Source organism: Camponotus vicinus, unplaced genomic scaffold (assembly GCF_025532165.1).
Source record: "Camponotus vicinus isolate PSW18456_S1 unplaced genomic scaffold, iyCamVici1.0 SCAF_10, whole genome shotgun sequence".
Taxonomy (NCBI): Eukaryota; Metazoa; Arthropoda; class Insecta; order Hymenoptera; family Formicidae; genus Camponotus; species Camponotus vicinus.
In genome coordinates, this window is record NW_028141946.1 from 1104955 (window position 1) to 1121275 (window position 16321).

General features: G+C 35.2%; 1 protein-coding gene and 1 long non-coding RNA gene across 4 annotated transcripts in view; both read left to right on the forward strand.

Moving 5' to 3' along the window:
- The window catches only part of LOC145960185 (uncharacterized), a 269249-nt gene that overhangs the window by 134644 nt on the left and 118284 nt on the right, over nt 1-16321 (forward strand). The window lies entirely within an intron of this gene.
- LOC145960181 (homeobox protein abdominal-A homolog) overlaps nt 8560-16321 on the forward strand; it is a 37376-nt gene continuing 29614 nt past the window's right edge. For 2 of the 3 annotated variants that reach the window (XR_014435271.1, XM_083079437.1), the window contains exons 1-2: nt 8565-11020; nt 14910-14942. Coding sequence is in view for 2 of the 3 variants with exons in the window: in XM_083079437.1 (XP_082935563.1) it covers nt 10276-11020; nt 14910-14942 (778 nt within the window). In the remaining variant the exon portion in view is untranslated. Of the gene's footprint in view, nt 11021-14909; nt 14943-16321 lie in introns of all 3 variants that reach the window. The other variant, XM_083079436.1, reaches the window with a different exon arrangement.

Below are 16321 nucleotides of genomic sequence, written 5' to 3' on the forward strand. Positions count from 1 at the left end.
TTGAATTATTTAGAAAAAACTCGCAAATAAAAATTATTTAGTAAAAAGAGAATCTCCTAGAATAAAAATGAATTTATACATTAAATCTCAGAAATATATTTGTCTTATATGGCACGTATAATTTTAAATAATGTGATATTATTAGTAATTAATTAATTATTGAATTATACATGAATTTTATCGAAACTCTTGTTTACAACTTTTGTTTTGTATTTGAAATGCTGCAATTTTTTGTAATTTGTGTATGCATATAATTTGCAAATAATTGTTGGAAAAAAAAGTAAATAAAAAGCAGCATTCTTTCATACAACTCATCACGTGAGAAACCGCATTGTCGGAGCATTATTGATTTTCACGCAAAGCTGAGCATTTCTCACCCTCTATCTCTATACTACCTTTTATTTTGTAAACAAAATAAATTATGGAATTTTTATTTGTGTGTTTAAAATTAAATAAAATTAATTTGTGCGCGTGTGCGATAATCACTTATACATATGTGCTATCAATAACGTTGAATTGTAATACATATTTTCATTCTTAAGTCATTCTTTCTCTTATAAATGTACTGAATATATCATATAAATATATTGTGTGAATAGATCAGATACTTTAAAATTCCATAATTTAAAAATGTTCGAAATAAAGAAAAAAAATTGTAGGACTTTTTAATCTAATTTTTTATCTAATTTTATTCTAATTTTTTATCTAATTTATGAACTTATACACTTGAGTGTTTTAGAATATGAATTTCCAGACAATGTTTGTCTCTTTCCTCCTTTTTGCGATCTTTCACTTTCTCTCTATAAATGTATGTAAATTAAATTTAAATATTTTTAAAGAGAATATTTTAATATGTGCATTTGTTCTCTTTTTCTCTCTCTTTCTTTCAAACAATATATTATAGATATGAAAGATATTATATATATTTCACACGCATATGAATACGATGTATACGATGTAATAATAGACCGCAATATAAATGTATACTGCCGGTAATTAATTTATACAGATAATATTTTAAACAGAGATATATAAAAATCAGGTTACACCGAGGAATAATGTAAAATATTTTCGAGCTCTCGGTTACGAGCAAGCACGATACGATTAATAAAACTTGCAATACAAGCTTGGCTGGTTTACGAACTTCGCGGTCCAATAAATATCCTATAATGCACCTCTCTCAGTTGTCGAAAGCGCGCTGTTGCATCTCGATGTCGGTATCCATTGCCGTGCGGATCGAAATGGAAATCTAAAAGCCACGTCTGAGACGAAATATATGCGCCAAACGCATTAAATGTAAATTCAAGAAAAAAATAATAGCGTGGCGAGGCATCTCACAAGCGTGCTCATCATTTTCTTTAATATTATTGTTAGAAAAGTTTAGTGAAACTACTATATGATTCTAAAACCTACTATATTAATTTCTACTCTCGTCATCTCGAATAATAAACAAACGTAGAAGAAATAAAATCTGACGAAATTACATCATATGAGAAATTTAATTTATATCATCATTGTAATTTAATTGTAAAGTTAAAATATTTAGTTACATAAATTTCTTATTGAAATATTTTGGAATATTCTATATCACTATCTGATATATTTTAAGAATTAAAAGATTACAAATATATATTAAAGAGATTACAAATATATATTAAATATATATTAAAATATATATTAAAGAGATTACAATATTAAATTTATTATACTTATATCGATTGGAATTTTATCAAAGAGAGAAAGAAGACTAAAAGAAATAATGTAAAGAGCAATATTTTTACAAATTTATGCCAGCAATAGATAATAATTATATTTAATTGTTGGTAGGATTATATTATTTACAACTTCAACAATTAAAATCAAATATTTCATCATCGTGCGAGATTAGAAACTCTTGGCTCGCGTCCGTAAATCGCTAAATTTGATATTCACGGAAACGCCTTCGAAGTTGCTGCGATCATTGGAGATGAAAGCTACCGAAAATCTTAGGCGATCCGAAAGTGACCTTTTTTTTTCGAGGCAGAACGAGACTAGGCACGATGTGGCGAATAAAATTCACGTGATATCAAGAAGGGCGTGAGCTTGGCGGAAAGAGACGAGAAAGGAAGCGGGCTAGAGAGGAGAGAGCCAGTGACCGCATTTGGGGAAGAAGGCACCGGCAGAAGGGTGGGAGGGGGAAAGAGAGAATCTGAGATGGAGCCGGACGGGAACGTTCTCCGGAGCAAGAAATCGGGGAAATGTTGCCCGGTTTAACCGGCAGTCGGCGGTAAAAGTGAAGTGGGGGTGGTACCCACGCGCATGCACGCTTCCCGGGCATTTTATGTTTTGATGGCGCAATAAACCGCCGTAAAGCAGCAGTAAAACGCATCGAGTCACAAGTCCGACCGTTTTGCTGGCCCCGCGTGTAACTCCTCTCTGTCTCTCTCTCTCTTTCTCTCTCCCTCTTTGCTTTTCTCAATCTTTCTCGCTCGCTCCCTACGACCGCTTCTCGTTCCCTCTCGCTTCCTCGTTGCTCTCTCTGATGTCGTTAAGGCCCGGCCCCGTTCGCAAGACTGTCACTGTCACACACGCCTCCGTTCGTTCGCTCGTCCCGCACGTTCCGGACCTTCCGCACGTCATTACGTCACTAACGTCACGGCTGTCAGACGATCGGTCGACTGTCACGTGCTTCGCGGTCGGCTCTTCGGCGTCGTGCATCGTGCGCGCGGCCTCGCGATTAGCACTTCGTTGTATGCGAGGAGTGTGGTTTACCGCGCGCAAGCAGCAAAACCAAGGAGTTTTCTCATTAATTTGCCCTCTGTCATGTCATTACCGAGCTAAATTGCTCGAAAGGGTCGAACGCTTTATTCTTGCGCAATTTCATCGACGAAATAGTTATTATCGCCTATAAAACAATCGTGTAAGCCTTACGAGATTTAAAAATGATATATATACAGGAGGTACATTATTTTATAATTGTATTCGTATAATATTATATACTATAATTTTAGTATATATTTTGCACTGTGTTGTAAGGATTATGACGTGCATAAGATTGTTTAATCAAATATGGAATATTTATAACTACTTAGATTGTTGACAACTATATGTGTGTCATGTAAGAAAACAATTTTCTAAAAAATAAAATACAGTAGAATATCAATTTATCTAACTATTTATATTTTATTATTATTTAAAGAGGATTATAATATTTTTATGAAAGGATTAATATTTTTTTATATTTTTTAATTAATATTTTTATATAATTAAGTACGATAATGTTTAATCATTGCTTAATCTATGTGTGTATGTTTGCATATTGCGTTATCTCTTTTTTATAACATTTTTATAATCATCGTGCAAGAATCTGTCAAGTACACATACATATTTTTCTCTGACAGAAACTTAACTAAACACAAACCAATGATTAGAAACATTAAAGGAAGGGAAACTTTTAACGCTTATTGCTCTGAGAAAAACTTGCGTAATAATCTTTGCAACAGCTTAATAACTCCCGCACTTCCGGTACTTGAGATTGTCGTAAAGTTTCATGAGTATCTACAGTTTATATCATGAATACATAATTTTATAATTAGAATGTTTTGTGGCATAAAGTGCGCCAACTTGTGAAATGTTTGCTCTCTTCTCGGCCAATTAAATTCATAAATCGTAGAGCAGCGTACAATGCGTAATTTTCTATTTTCCACTTATAAATTCACTCGCAAGCTTGTCCAAAATCATCAATCGAAAGAATATACGTCGTATCTTCATTTGCAATCGCTCATGTTGCTTCATATCTGTAATCGTTCATGTAATCATAATAACTTTATATTATAAGATATAAAAAATGAATTTACATGCAATATGGATGAGACTTAATATCAATTTTCTTTGATTCTTTTCCATCTTCTTTAGCAAAGTTAAAGATAGAAAAAAAGGAAGCGTTCTGATTGTAAGTAAATATTTTGATAGGCCTGTCTTATGTGATTATAAATGGCGGATCTGTATTTTCGCCTGAAGCTGATATTGTTGAGATGTTTTTCTTAAGAAAAAATAGAATTTACATGATGATTTTATTTTACCAAATCAAATTTATTAGTGGCAATTTTGCCTAACATTAAATAAATTTTTCATTCACACATTAAAATTGCGAATCGTAATAGGCTCAACAAGGAAACTATGTATTTTATATTTTTTACACATTATGTCGACAACAATTATTAACTTTTGTATAAAATAAAATAACTATTCTCAATCTATCAATATATATGATAAAATTAAATTGTATCAAATACTATTTAAATTATCGTGCCATTATGCAAGCTCACAGAATTATTAGAATTTTAATTCATTTTTTAAATAAGTATATAACATATTTAATTTTTAAAATTTCTCACGAGGTAAAAGCTAGTTTTTAGTTAGATAAACTTGCACACAGTCGATAATGTAGACGTGGAAACCTTGACCTTGGTGTGAATCCTATGTTTTACAATCGTGAAATGTCAAATTTTTGACTCCGCAATGCAATATCCTTAATTGAATGCTATCAATGCAATATCCTTAATTGTACATTTATGTGTACATACAGTATTTAAACTGTTATTTAAAAAAAAAATAAAAAGTATAATTGACATATATTATGCCAACAAATATAATTATTATATATAAAAATAATAAATTTTTATGGAAAACTTGAAATATATTGCAAAAAGCGACATGAATTGGCATTCACGTGCCGGAAATTCCTCGGCATTTAAAGGAGTCCTAAAACTTGAGCTTTATTAGTATACCGCTATCGATTTAACATTAAAAATTCATTAAAATATTTTTGGACAGTACTACTATTTTTTAATACATATTTTTTGTTTAGATAATATGTATGATAATTTTTTACGAGAAGCGATTTGCGCTGAAGATTTATGACAGTAGTTAACTTCACACACATGTAGATGCATAATATATAAAATTAAAATAAAATACATAATATAATATATTGCTGGTTTATTTACTTTTATGTCTACGATGTCTCGGCATTTAAAGACTATCTGCAAAATAAATGCCTTTAAATAAAATTAGAGACTGGCATGTGAAAAATTATTAGCAAAAACTGATCGTTGAAAATATAAAATAGACGCTGACCTTGTTTAATACGCGATAAAAACGCGCACATATAAAAAAATATGTAAAATTACATTTTGTTAATTATATAACAAAAGTATATACCGGAGGAAATTAATATAATATCCTATTTTTCATACATATATTGAAAGCATATTGATATTATCATTAATATTCCCATAAAAATGGGAATAAGAGCATAATTTTCATTTTATACAATGATGTTGGATATTATTAACATATATTGTTATTACTTTAGCGAAGTGCTTTATAATTGCAATCTAAAATTACTTCAATCTTGATGATCATGACGATAGATTTAGTGATCTTGTTTGACATCTCTCGTTACTTTCCCTCTATTCTGCGTAAATTTATCCGTGATATAAATCTAAGTTCCTAGGAGGATCCGATATCCCAAAGTCGAGCTATTTTTTGCCAGACAGGCATACCGATGTGCAGTCGCGAAATGCTTTTATCTTCTCGGAGATGGCGCACTAGGTGCTCTTCCCCAATCGCTAGGGCGTCTCCCCGAATGGGTTCGAGGACCAGCATCCACCGACCATTGCCCGATTTCTCCTTTTTGCGATCCAATCCACTGTCCTTCTCTTTCAGCCACCGAGAGGTCTTTGCGGATTCGCCGAAGGACTCGGCGTGTCCAACGAGTCCACTGACAGAGCGACACGTTCCATGTTTCATCGGGGGGGAGTGCACCTCTCTCTCTCTCTCTCTCTCTCTCTCTTTCTCTTTCTCCATCCCCTAACACATCTTTCCGCGGATACACACACGAAATTTTCACCTTTCTTCATCTCTTTTGTAGCGCTTGGCGCAGTTGCAATTTACATTACCTGGTGTTTGAGACAGGTACACGCGTGCCTTGATGGTAGAGGAGACTGTAGGTGTGTTCACATGCTCGCACTCGTTTGTGTTTGTACGTGTGAGCGCGTATTATGAATGTGTATGCGTGTGCAACTCTGACCATATTTGTGTTCGTGCCTTATCCGGTCGAGCAAAGACGTTGAGATCCGACAAGCGATCGTTGATATAATTGGACCGGTCGGACTATACACTCTGGTCAGTTTTCTCTGGGATTACATTCTTGAAACTTCTTTGTCTCAACTCATCACAACAACTTTACTCGTGTGCAGCTCAACAACGAATTAGTTGCGCTCCACGGAATTCCGACGAATTTGATATGTTTTGAAAGATTATTAATTAATGATAAGAGGAAAAAAGGCGCTTAAGCGTCAACAAAAAATAACTAAATTAATCCAAGTCTTAGGTTCTTTCGAATTAAAGGATTTAATTGTTGTAACTGATCATTTGCTCAAGTGTAAAGTAAAAAAACATGATATAAACTTAATGTAAATATTCATTCTTCTGTGATAATAAATAATTGCATAATTATTTAATTAATTATTTATTTATATAAATATATTTGTATTACTTCTACTGTATGTTGATCATATTGCACAAAGAACTGCAGTCATTTGCGTTTTTTATATTTTATATGCACATTGAATATGAGCTGTGTAAACGATATCTTAAAAACGAGGAGAGATATTTGTCTTTATAAAGCAAATTAAAATATGCATATTATTATTTATATTCCAATTTACATTTTACACCGAATTATTGAATTTTATCTCTACTGAATTTTGTCTTTTCTTAAATAAAATTATGCGATTGATAAGAATTATATTTCAAGGTAGATTGTGTGTAGCTTTACACTTAGATAAGCTGCATTTAACTTGAAATATGTAGAATACGCTGTAAATATGCTATAACAAAATTAATGATAATAATATCTTAGATATTAATAAGGAAGTAAATTTATTGAATTATTTTGTTCTCTTACGTTCCAAAATGTCAAAATTAAGGTTTTTTGAATTTGATTTCAGAAGAGGACAATCTTCATATTTTCATCCAATATTTTATATGGTAAGTACTTGGTGTTGTGTTGATTTTAAGTAGTTCATAAATGCAACTGAAGTTACGTTATTTAATTAACGTACGCATTTGTATATATTAAACAAGTTTATGTGAACGTAAATGCTTCTACGAGAGGTAAGTTCTCTTTTAATAATTTAAATTTAATAATTTCAATAAGCTGATACTTTTACGCATGGTACTTTTGATTTATTTTTTGAAATTGCGATAATTAAGTAGGGAAAAGAATATTAGAATCAAAATTATCATAAAGATCATCAAGATAAAATTGTTTATTGAAACAATAACCGATTATTTCTTTGATAACAGCTACCAAGACACAATTAAAAACGGATTTGTTGATGTGATTATATAAATAATCTTTGACTATTAATTTAAAAATAAAGTTGTCAAAATTCTTAATTATAAATTACGTTTTATATCATATTCTTCCTTAATTAATTAAAATTATTACATAGCAAAAATAGTGACTACAGCGATAGAAAAATTGCGAAACGAATAAATGTGTTTTCTACTAGACAAAAGTATATAGAGTATGCCAACGAAATAGAATGTGCGAAATGAGCTGTCCATGGTAAGATACGTTGCAATCCAAGCTGTAAGTTTTATCCGCCCCCACCAATCCCTTGCACCTTATTACCTTTGCGTGCGATATTCTCGGTACACCTTCTATCATGATATTCGCCCCCTGATATAAGCCGCTCCCTCTCGCGAAAGCCGCGTCACCTCTCGCCCCAACGCGGCGCCACTATTCTCACGTAGAAATGCCACGATATCCCAACCGGGACGAGTTCAGTGGTTTCCAAAAGTCGACGATTCGACGGCAGCTGAATCGCGCCAATTTCTGCAACTTGGCGAGAGCAGCGTCGAGAGACAGAAAGAGGGAGAGAGAGAAAGAGAGAAACAGAGAAAGAGAGAAAAAGGGCAGAAAAATGTGAATCAAATGTCTTCCTACTTTTGACAGATAGTTGAAAAGTTACGTATATTTTATAGTTTGAAAAAGATAGTTGTATTTAAAATGTGCTTTATGACGTATTAAATTTAAACTATATAATGACAGCTATGCAAACACACTGCTCTGCATGAGAAATCATAAAACACAAAGTATGAAATATAATTATTTCTCTTGTGAAGCGAGCTATTTTCGGATATCTCGATGATTCATAATTCATAAAATATTAATTCAATAAAACATCGTTTAATTTTGTATCCTTAATTGATTGTAACATTTTAATTTGATTTATTAAATTATAATATTACTGATTAAATCCAACTATTAAATCCAACTAATTTATATCGAATATAAAACAGAAAAATAAAAAATTAGCGAAAGCAATAAATAATTGATGATAAATACGAGAAGAAAGTTATACACACAAGCTTTTAAATGAAAAATTCTTATAATTACAATAATAATTATAATGAATATATATAAGAAAAAAATGAATAGAGGTTTACTCCGCTTTGTATTATGTGGCATAAAATTACTTTATCGTCGGATATGTAAAGTTTATAGTGGTCTAATGAATGGAAATAAAAATATGATATACATATTTATGAAGAACCGTGTGCTGCTTTTGAAGAATTATAATCACCACATCAGAGATTATCAATTAAGAAGGAATGAGAAGAATGCTTTGCTAAAATAAGAAATGCTATACAAAGAAGAGTAATTTCCGATTGCAAATAAAAGGAGAAGTATCCTCGAGAGTGTGCTCTCTGTTCAGAGATTTAACAGTCACAAATCTAGTCTCTGCATCTTTAAAATCCTAAAACTAATACAGGATAGGAAAGGAAGTGAATAACGTGTACGAAGCAAAAAATCGAAAACAGTGCTGCCTTGTAGGATCTAAAGGAAAAAAAATAATAATTTCGACGGAATAGAGGACGAAGATAGCGCAAGAACGAGACGAAGAGAGAGAGAGAAAGAGAAAGAGAGAGAGAGACTGCACTCGAACGAGAGAAAGAGAGAGAGAGTAAGCGAGGGAAGGACAGAAAATACCGTGTGAGACGTTGGAACGTTGCGAAGTATAAGGCAACGTGGCGAGCACGACTGCACTGGCGATGAGGCGAACGGACCGTCGGACGGACGGAGCACGCCGGGTATACGAGCGAGCGAGCGAGAGATGCGTGGAAGCCCAAGTGTGGGAAGAGAGCTCGTAGTATCGGCGAAAAGGAAGATCGGAGCGAGAGGAGAACCGATGGAGAAAGAGACCCATTCATCTTGGCGCGCCTAGCGCGGCGGCGATTGGTCCGCGACGAGCGCGGCCGCGCCGCGATTGGACGACGCTCTGTTTACCAGCTGGTACCCCGGCGCGCTCGAGACTCGCGAGAAGAGAGGGGGGAACGGAACGGGAGAGACAAGCGGCGCCATTATTGTAAGGGGTTACATTTAGCTCGCCGTGGGTTGTAGTACGCGGCGTTCGGGATAGGGGGCTATAGTACCTTCATGCATGGCCCATAAAGGATTCGTCGACTATCCGAGAAGTACGCAAGAAACGGCTTCTAACACCTGACAGGGGCCACGCTCTTCTCTTCTCTCTCCTCGTGCCGTCGCCGGGTTCTCATCGTCGCCCAATTTCCGAGTTGGGACTACGAGTTGGGTCGTCCGGGGTGGGTCCGATCGCGAGGAAGGACCCGCTGCTTTATCGCCGATTGTTATTCCGATAAACCGGGGTGGATTCGTAATAATCGGGAGGGCGCGCGATTACGATAGCGAAGATAGGCGAGGGTCGAAATTTTCGTACGCGAGGATCCGCGAACGTCTCGCGGCTCTTCCGACCCCGAGAGAGAGATCGAGAGGAGGGACATGTCATTTGCCATCGCGGACGGTCGGTGATTCGTGGTCCAGTCGTCGCCCAGTGACCGCGTGCGACCCGTTGCCGCGTTCGGTATTGTTATTGTGATAATGTGCCGAGTTGCATAAGTGGTACCGGAAAAAGTGGACGTCGCCGATAGGCAAGGAGATTGTGGACGGGTCGCGGGGAGAGCGATCGAAGCGAGGCGTCTCCTTGGAGCAGGCGGCGAAGAAGAAAGTGCACCTTGTTCCCTCGATCGAAAAGGAACCAACCGAAAGGAGCGCACGGTATCGCGATCCGTGCGGGGTCCCGGATTACGCGATGAGGCAGCAGCCGATGGACGCGTCGTCGTCGCGGTGTCGGTGTTGAGACACTCGTCCCGGCGCGGGCGTGTCACCGGCATCGGGTCCGCATCGGCACCGACAGCGGCGATATGAGTACGAAATTCATAATTGATAGTATGCTACCTGCCAAGTACCAACAGTTTCATCCGCAACAGTTGTTCTCAAGCGCGAATCCAGGTACCATCCAGTGCACGACGAGTCCGGCCACCGCGAGTCTAGAATCGAGCCTATCCGCGGCTGCAGTAGCGGCCGCGGCTGTCAATTACGCGCAACAGCACAACTCGCCGAGCCCGACGGGTTCGAGTCCCCAGCACTCGGGTAGCTCCGCTTCCACGTCACCGGCGGCGCGCACCACCTCCGGCATGTATCCCTACGTATCCGCCGCAGCGGCGCATCATCATCATCAGCAGCAGCAAGCGGTCGCGGCCGCCGCGTTCGGCACGTCCAGCATGGTACCCGGCTTCGGTACCACGGCGTCCAGCGCTGCCCTGGCAGCCGCCGCCGCCGTCGACGCCGCCACCGCCGGCGACAAGTCCTGCCGTTACACGGCCAGTCTAACCGGCAACGTGGCACCCGCCTCGGCCGATCCCATGGTTAACTATACCCTGGGCCACCATCATCAGAACGGCGCTACGCCCGGTAGCCTCGTCTCCTCCGCGTCCGCTTCCTCGGCCGTGTCCGCCGCCTCGGCCTCCATGGCAGCGGCCGCGCAGTTTTATCATCAGGCGGCCGCCGCATCGGCCGTCGTTGATCCCTTGACGTCCTGCCAACAACCCACCACCGGCCAACCCGGGATCTCGGACATACCCCGGTATCCGTGGATGTCCATCACCGGTGAGTCTCCCTTGACAAGTCGCGACTCTACCCAAGTCGTCGCCGTAGCTTGACCGTATCGTGGATCGTAGGGTGCGAATCGACTTTTGCAAAAGTAGACTTATGGAGAAGTAAAATTATGGCGCCGCAAAATGGACCTATGGCGTTTTTCTTTCAGCTAATTTGGCGTTCAATTGGTTACTTTGATTAATATCGTCAAATTACTGAATAAAACTGTAATACGCCACTTCCAAATTACTATAAAAGAATATATATGCAATGTATTGTATCCATGTATCTATGTATTGTATTTATATTTATATCGAATGTTAAATGTTTTTTTATTTCGATTATGTAATTAATTATTAAAATATGACGAAAATTAATTATAGGCACATAAGTCTATTTCTGCATTTTTATAATATTTCGATTGAATGCTGCGATACTTTTTTTTTCTTTATTGCATGATTGGGAAAATTGCATCGATAATTGTAATTTGCATGAAATCTTCAGCATAAGGTGATAACAAGAAATATTAAACAACTCTCTATAGCGATTAATTTAAAGAATGTATAATGTAGCATATAAAAAAATATAAGAGCGGTTCAAAATGCTATCACAAATCATCCATAAACCATCATTTATCGCTGTACAATAACATCAATTCACACGTAATTTATTTAAAGTAAATTCTCTTCTAGTTACATAATGTTATTTTTATACAAAACACGAGATGAAAAATTACGTATAAATAACTCCCGATAGCTTCTCTATTTTCATTGTTATTTTAAATTTATATTCGAGAGATTTAATTTATTGATCACTTCTTTAAATTACAATTTGCGGAAAAATATAAATGTTATACCAGACATTGTGTGTTTATATGAAATTTAAATATGGAAGAAAAGCGGTAATTTCCTCTATATATAATTTTACAATCATAATTAATTTCTACAAGTTGCAATTTTCATTATAATTGTTGAGAGATGTTTAATTAAATGATTATGTTAATTATGTAGACGACAGTTTATTCGTAAAACCATTCCACATGCATACAAATATTGTTTTTGCGAAATAAATTATATGTATATTGTTAATAATTGTATATCGTTCATATTTTTTTGCACACGTTTTGCGATAACGCTAGATGATAATGACATTAGCTGTTTCATAATTTGACATGTATCAGAAAAAAAATCTTATTTTTATTATGTACATTATATACATACAATACACATATTATATTATATACATACAAGAGTACTCTCATTTTATGACAGATTTTTCTACCGATTTTTTTCCCTGATAAAAATATTGATGAGTATTTATAATTTTAGAATAATTAATGCTATTTAACACACATTTATAATGCTATTTAAACTAACTTGTACATTAATTTTTAAAAATACACACACATATGCACGAAGATGATAAAGATATTCACGCTTTTTTAACTTCCTCGATTTTTTGGAATCGCATAATATTAATTTTGCTGCGTCATTATAATTATATCGTAATTATAGACGTAACATTGTCGACGGAAACATTTCGCAAAATGGAACGTAACGGATAATTTTCGAAGAATACCTATAACTATTGAAGAATAAACTTTACATTATAAATTTGAGTCCTCCAGACGCTGTTGTTGCCGCACGAAACTTGGAGTTATTCCGATGTCCATATAATACATTGTACGTGCGCGCCTTGTCGGAACAGCGTCTTTGTTTGCCAAGAGGTGTCGAGCTAGGACAAAGCGCCGACGGTATTTATCGCGTATATTTGCGGTGAGCGCAACGCCAGCCGGTCCTGTTGTCTCATTCTTGTCGCTGACGCGCGCGAAAATTGTTTAGTTTGTATTTTTCTCGCGTTTGTGATATTGTTGCGACGAAATAACTCCGAGAGGTTTGCGCGAAAAGCGGGCCTCGTCGGAAGGGAGATCAGCTGACTCGCCGTGACATTTCGCGCACGAATAGCGCGCGCGATTCTACGTCGTCGCAATTTGATTTTTGATTTATCGTTCCAGGTATATATCTCCGGTAAAAACTCCAACTTCAATTGCAAACAATTACCGTATTTGTCACAGCCGAATGATCAGCGGCGCCGATTCGCCTGGTTGAATTCACGCGACGAACGAATTAACTTTTTAACCGGCTTCAAGTTATTTAAGCGTTATTGCCGCTTAAATCCTAAATTTTTCGGGGAACGATCTTTCGTTCGCGCACTCGCGTGTGTTGTGAACACGCATAATAATAATATAATGCAAGGCGTACCCTCGCGAAGTAAGGGAATCGCGGAATATATTGCGATTAAGTTGTAATCTTTGAATATGCAAATTATTTTCCGAAGCCCATTTCGCTATCAACACGTTATAATAATACTTGGCGTTAACGTGTTAACTTTCCGTTTTGCCAACTCGTGAGGTCTCGCGTTATGCCCGATTTATGCGAATGATAATTGTAATTCTTAATGCGCGTCGCGATGGAGCTGATTAGCAATAGAATTTCATAAATTTCCATGTACTTTTTCCGCTTAAAATGTACATGTCGTTATAAGAAATAAATAAGTACGAATTAAATTAACCTATGGTAATTATTGCGTTTACATTATCTAGAAAGTTAAATCGCTTTCGTGTAAATTACTCGACGATCTATCTCCCAAATCAATTTTCTCAATCATAATTTTCAGAATGATCTATTTTCCGATTATTCCTATCACTTTAATCAGTCTTGTAAAATGCTCAATTAACGTCTAATATTTTCGCGTTTCGCCTCGTATTTAAATTTCTTCTTACATTATTTAAAGCGTCATCTTTTATTTTAGTACCGCTTTCGCATGTTTTAAACTGACAACAAAACACAGCTGATATTATTTTTACACTAGTGTAAGCATTAATGCCTTTAATTTTATTTATTTCTATTTTCACACTTGATTTACTTTTAACTTCTCTGAAGAGCTTACGGTTTTTCGAGCACTTTTATTGTCATATGTCTATTCATGCGTCAATAGGTTTCTTATCTATTTTATGTGTGTATAAGAATAACTTTACGGTTTAGGGAGACGAGGTGAATGATTCAGTCGACAGTGTAGCGTGACGATTTTAGTTTGCGAGACTGTAGTCGAATCAAAATCATGTTGGCAGTCTATAAGTATACATTTTTATAGCGCATAATTAACATTATTTTAGATAATTTAATTTCAATTTTAGTTTTAGCTTAATTGTGAATCAATGATGTATATATGAGATCGTGTATATGTGAGAACATTGCATTTTCTGTTTTTCTATAAAACAGTAATTTAACAAACAGTTTTTTCAATAAATTAATTATCGAATTGATATACATTTTATATAATGCAGACATTCGTTTGTGTGTTATTTTGAATCTAATTAATCTCAACATATGTACGTCAATATTTTTTAACAGATATTTTTAAAATCATACTTATTTTTCACTGTGAGAAATCAAGGATTATCTCAAATTTCTTAATGTCTAGCAAATTACTAATGTCAATCTAATTTTACCTATTCATTGAATCCAATCGTTTGCCATTATCGTTTATTTATTTGATGTTTTCGATTGACTAAATCAGACTTACATAGTTTCTTTCTTTCCATTTCCTAAATTGTATCTTAATGTTATGTATTTATGTAATGTTTAATATTAATATATGTGTTTATTATGCGTTTGAATCATAATGTGTCTTGCGACTTAGAGTATGCTTAAGAAATCTTGCCTTTATCTCAAGTGCACGTGGAAAGTTTTATCGCTTTGAACTACGCATGAGAAGCTGATTTTTGAAGTTGTATATTACCGACTTATTCGACATCATATGCAAAGAGGGGCAGAAGACGCTTCTTGAATCGTTTAAACAATTTTCTTCGAATGCTTTGATCAGTCTTTTTATTTTCCAGATTGGATGAGTCCATTTGACAGAGTCGTGTGCGGTGAGTATTGCTGCTAATTTTGAAATGTTTTTATATTATTATTACACATTATACGATATTATCATTATTTGCGCACATATTCGTAACATATATATATTCCATATTTCTGCGAATATGCAAAATGCTGTCTGAAACTGAAACATTTCTTCGCAAATTTAAAAGTTTTAATTGTGAGAGATGATATTAATTATTCGGGAAGTCATAAAAATAATAGGTTTTTTAAATTGCAATCTTACTAATCTACTTATATCAATTATAAAGCATAGATGAGAGAAAGATATACGTATTTCGAGAAATATTACGTATATAAAGGTATTTTAAGCCCATGAATTGTTTTAGTACTGATAACTTTCATATGTGTTATGCAGAGTGTTATATAATATGAAAATTTAATATGATAAAAATCTTTTTCTATTTCCACTTTTGTTCCTAATAAGTTCCTAAGGACCTAATAAGTTCTCGCAAAAATAAAAGTGTTTAATATAAGATCTATATGTCTCAGACAAGGACTAGCCTTCAAGAGGGAAATGGTTCTCTCCATATACGAAGTTATGACCTCACGTGCTAGCCATATTTTTCTTCCTTTCTTCAATTCTTTCTTAAGTTTAATCTATAGACAAAATATACTGGAAACATTACGACCATTTTTTGAACTGAATGAGACTAGTAATCTATCCTTTTCTTATATTCTCTTCCAACAACACTGACCTTACACGGATATCACCTTTTCACGTTTAAAATTAAGTTACAAGTAACACTTTCAAAGTAATTTGTTTCTATAATCGAGCTGTCGGTAAGGTAATCAGATTTAATGGTTTATTGTTAAGTTTATTGTTAGTCATAAAAGTACGACAAAAATGTCTTTCAATTTTTTTTAAATCTAACAAGTGTGTAGACAAAATATATTCAGAACATTACGGCCATTTGTTGGACTGAAAAAGAGTATAATCTATTCTTTTGTTAAATTCTGTTTCAACAATACTTTATACGTAGTGTTGAATATATAGGTATATCTATAGTCGTTACCTGAACAGTAGTTCGATCATATAGGAACAAATTGCTTTGAAAGCGTTTCTTGTAACTTTCAATTTATGTAATGTGAAAATACAATGTCCATGTAAGAGAAGGAACCTTATGTATTCAACAATATGTATAAAGTATTGTTGAAACAGAATTTAAGAAAAGGATAGATTATATATGTATACATCACTCTTTTTCAGTCCAACAAATGGCCATAATGTTCTTGTTGAAAGAAAATTTAAGAAAAGAATAGATTATATATATATATATATATATATATTACTACAAGAGAAGGGAATCCTTATATATGGACATTGTATTTTTACATACAAAGTTAAGAGTTACAAGAAACGCTTTCA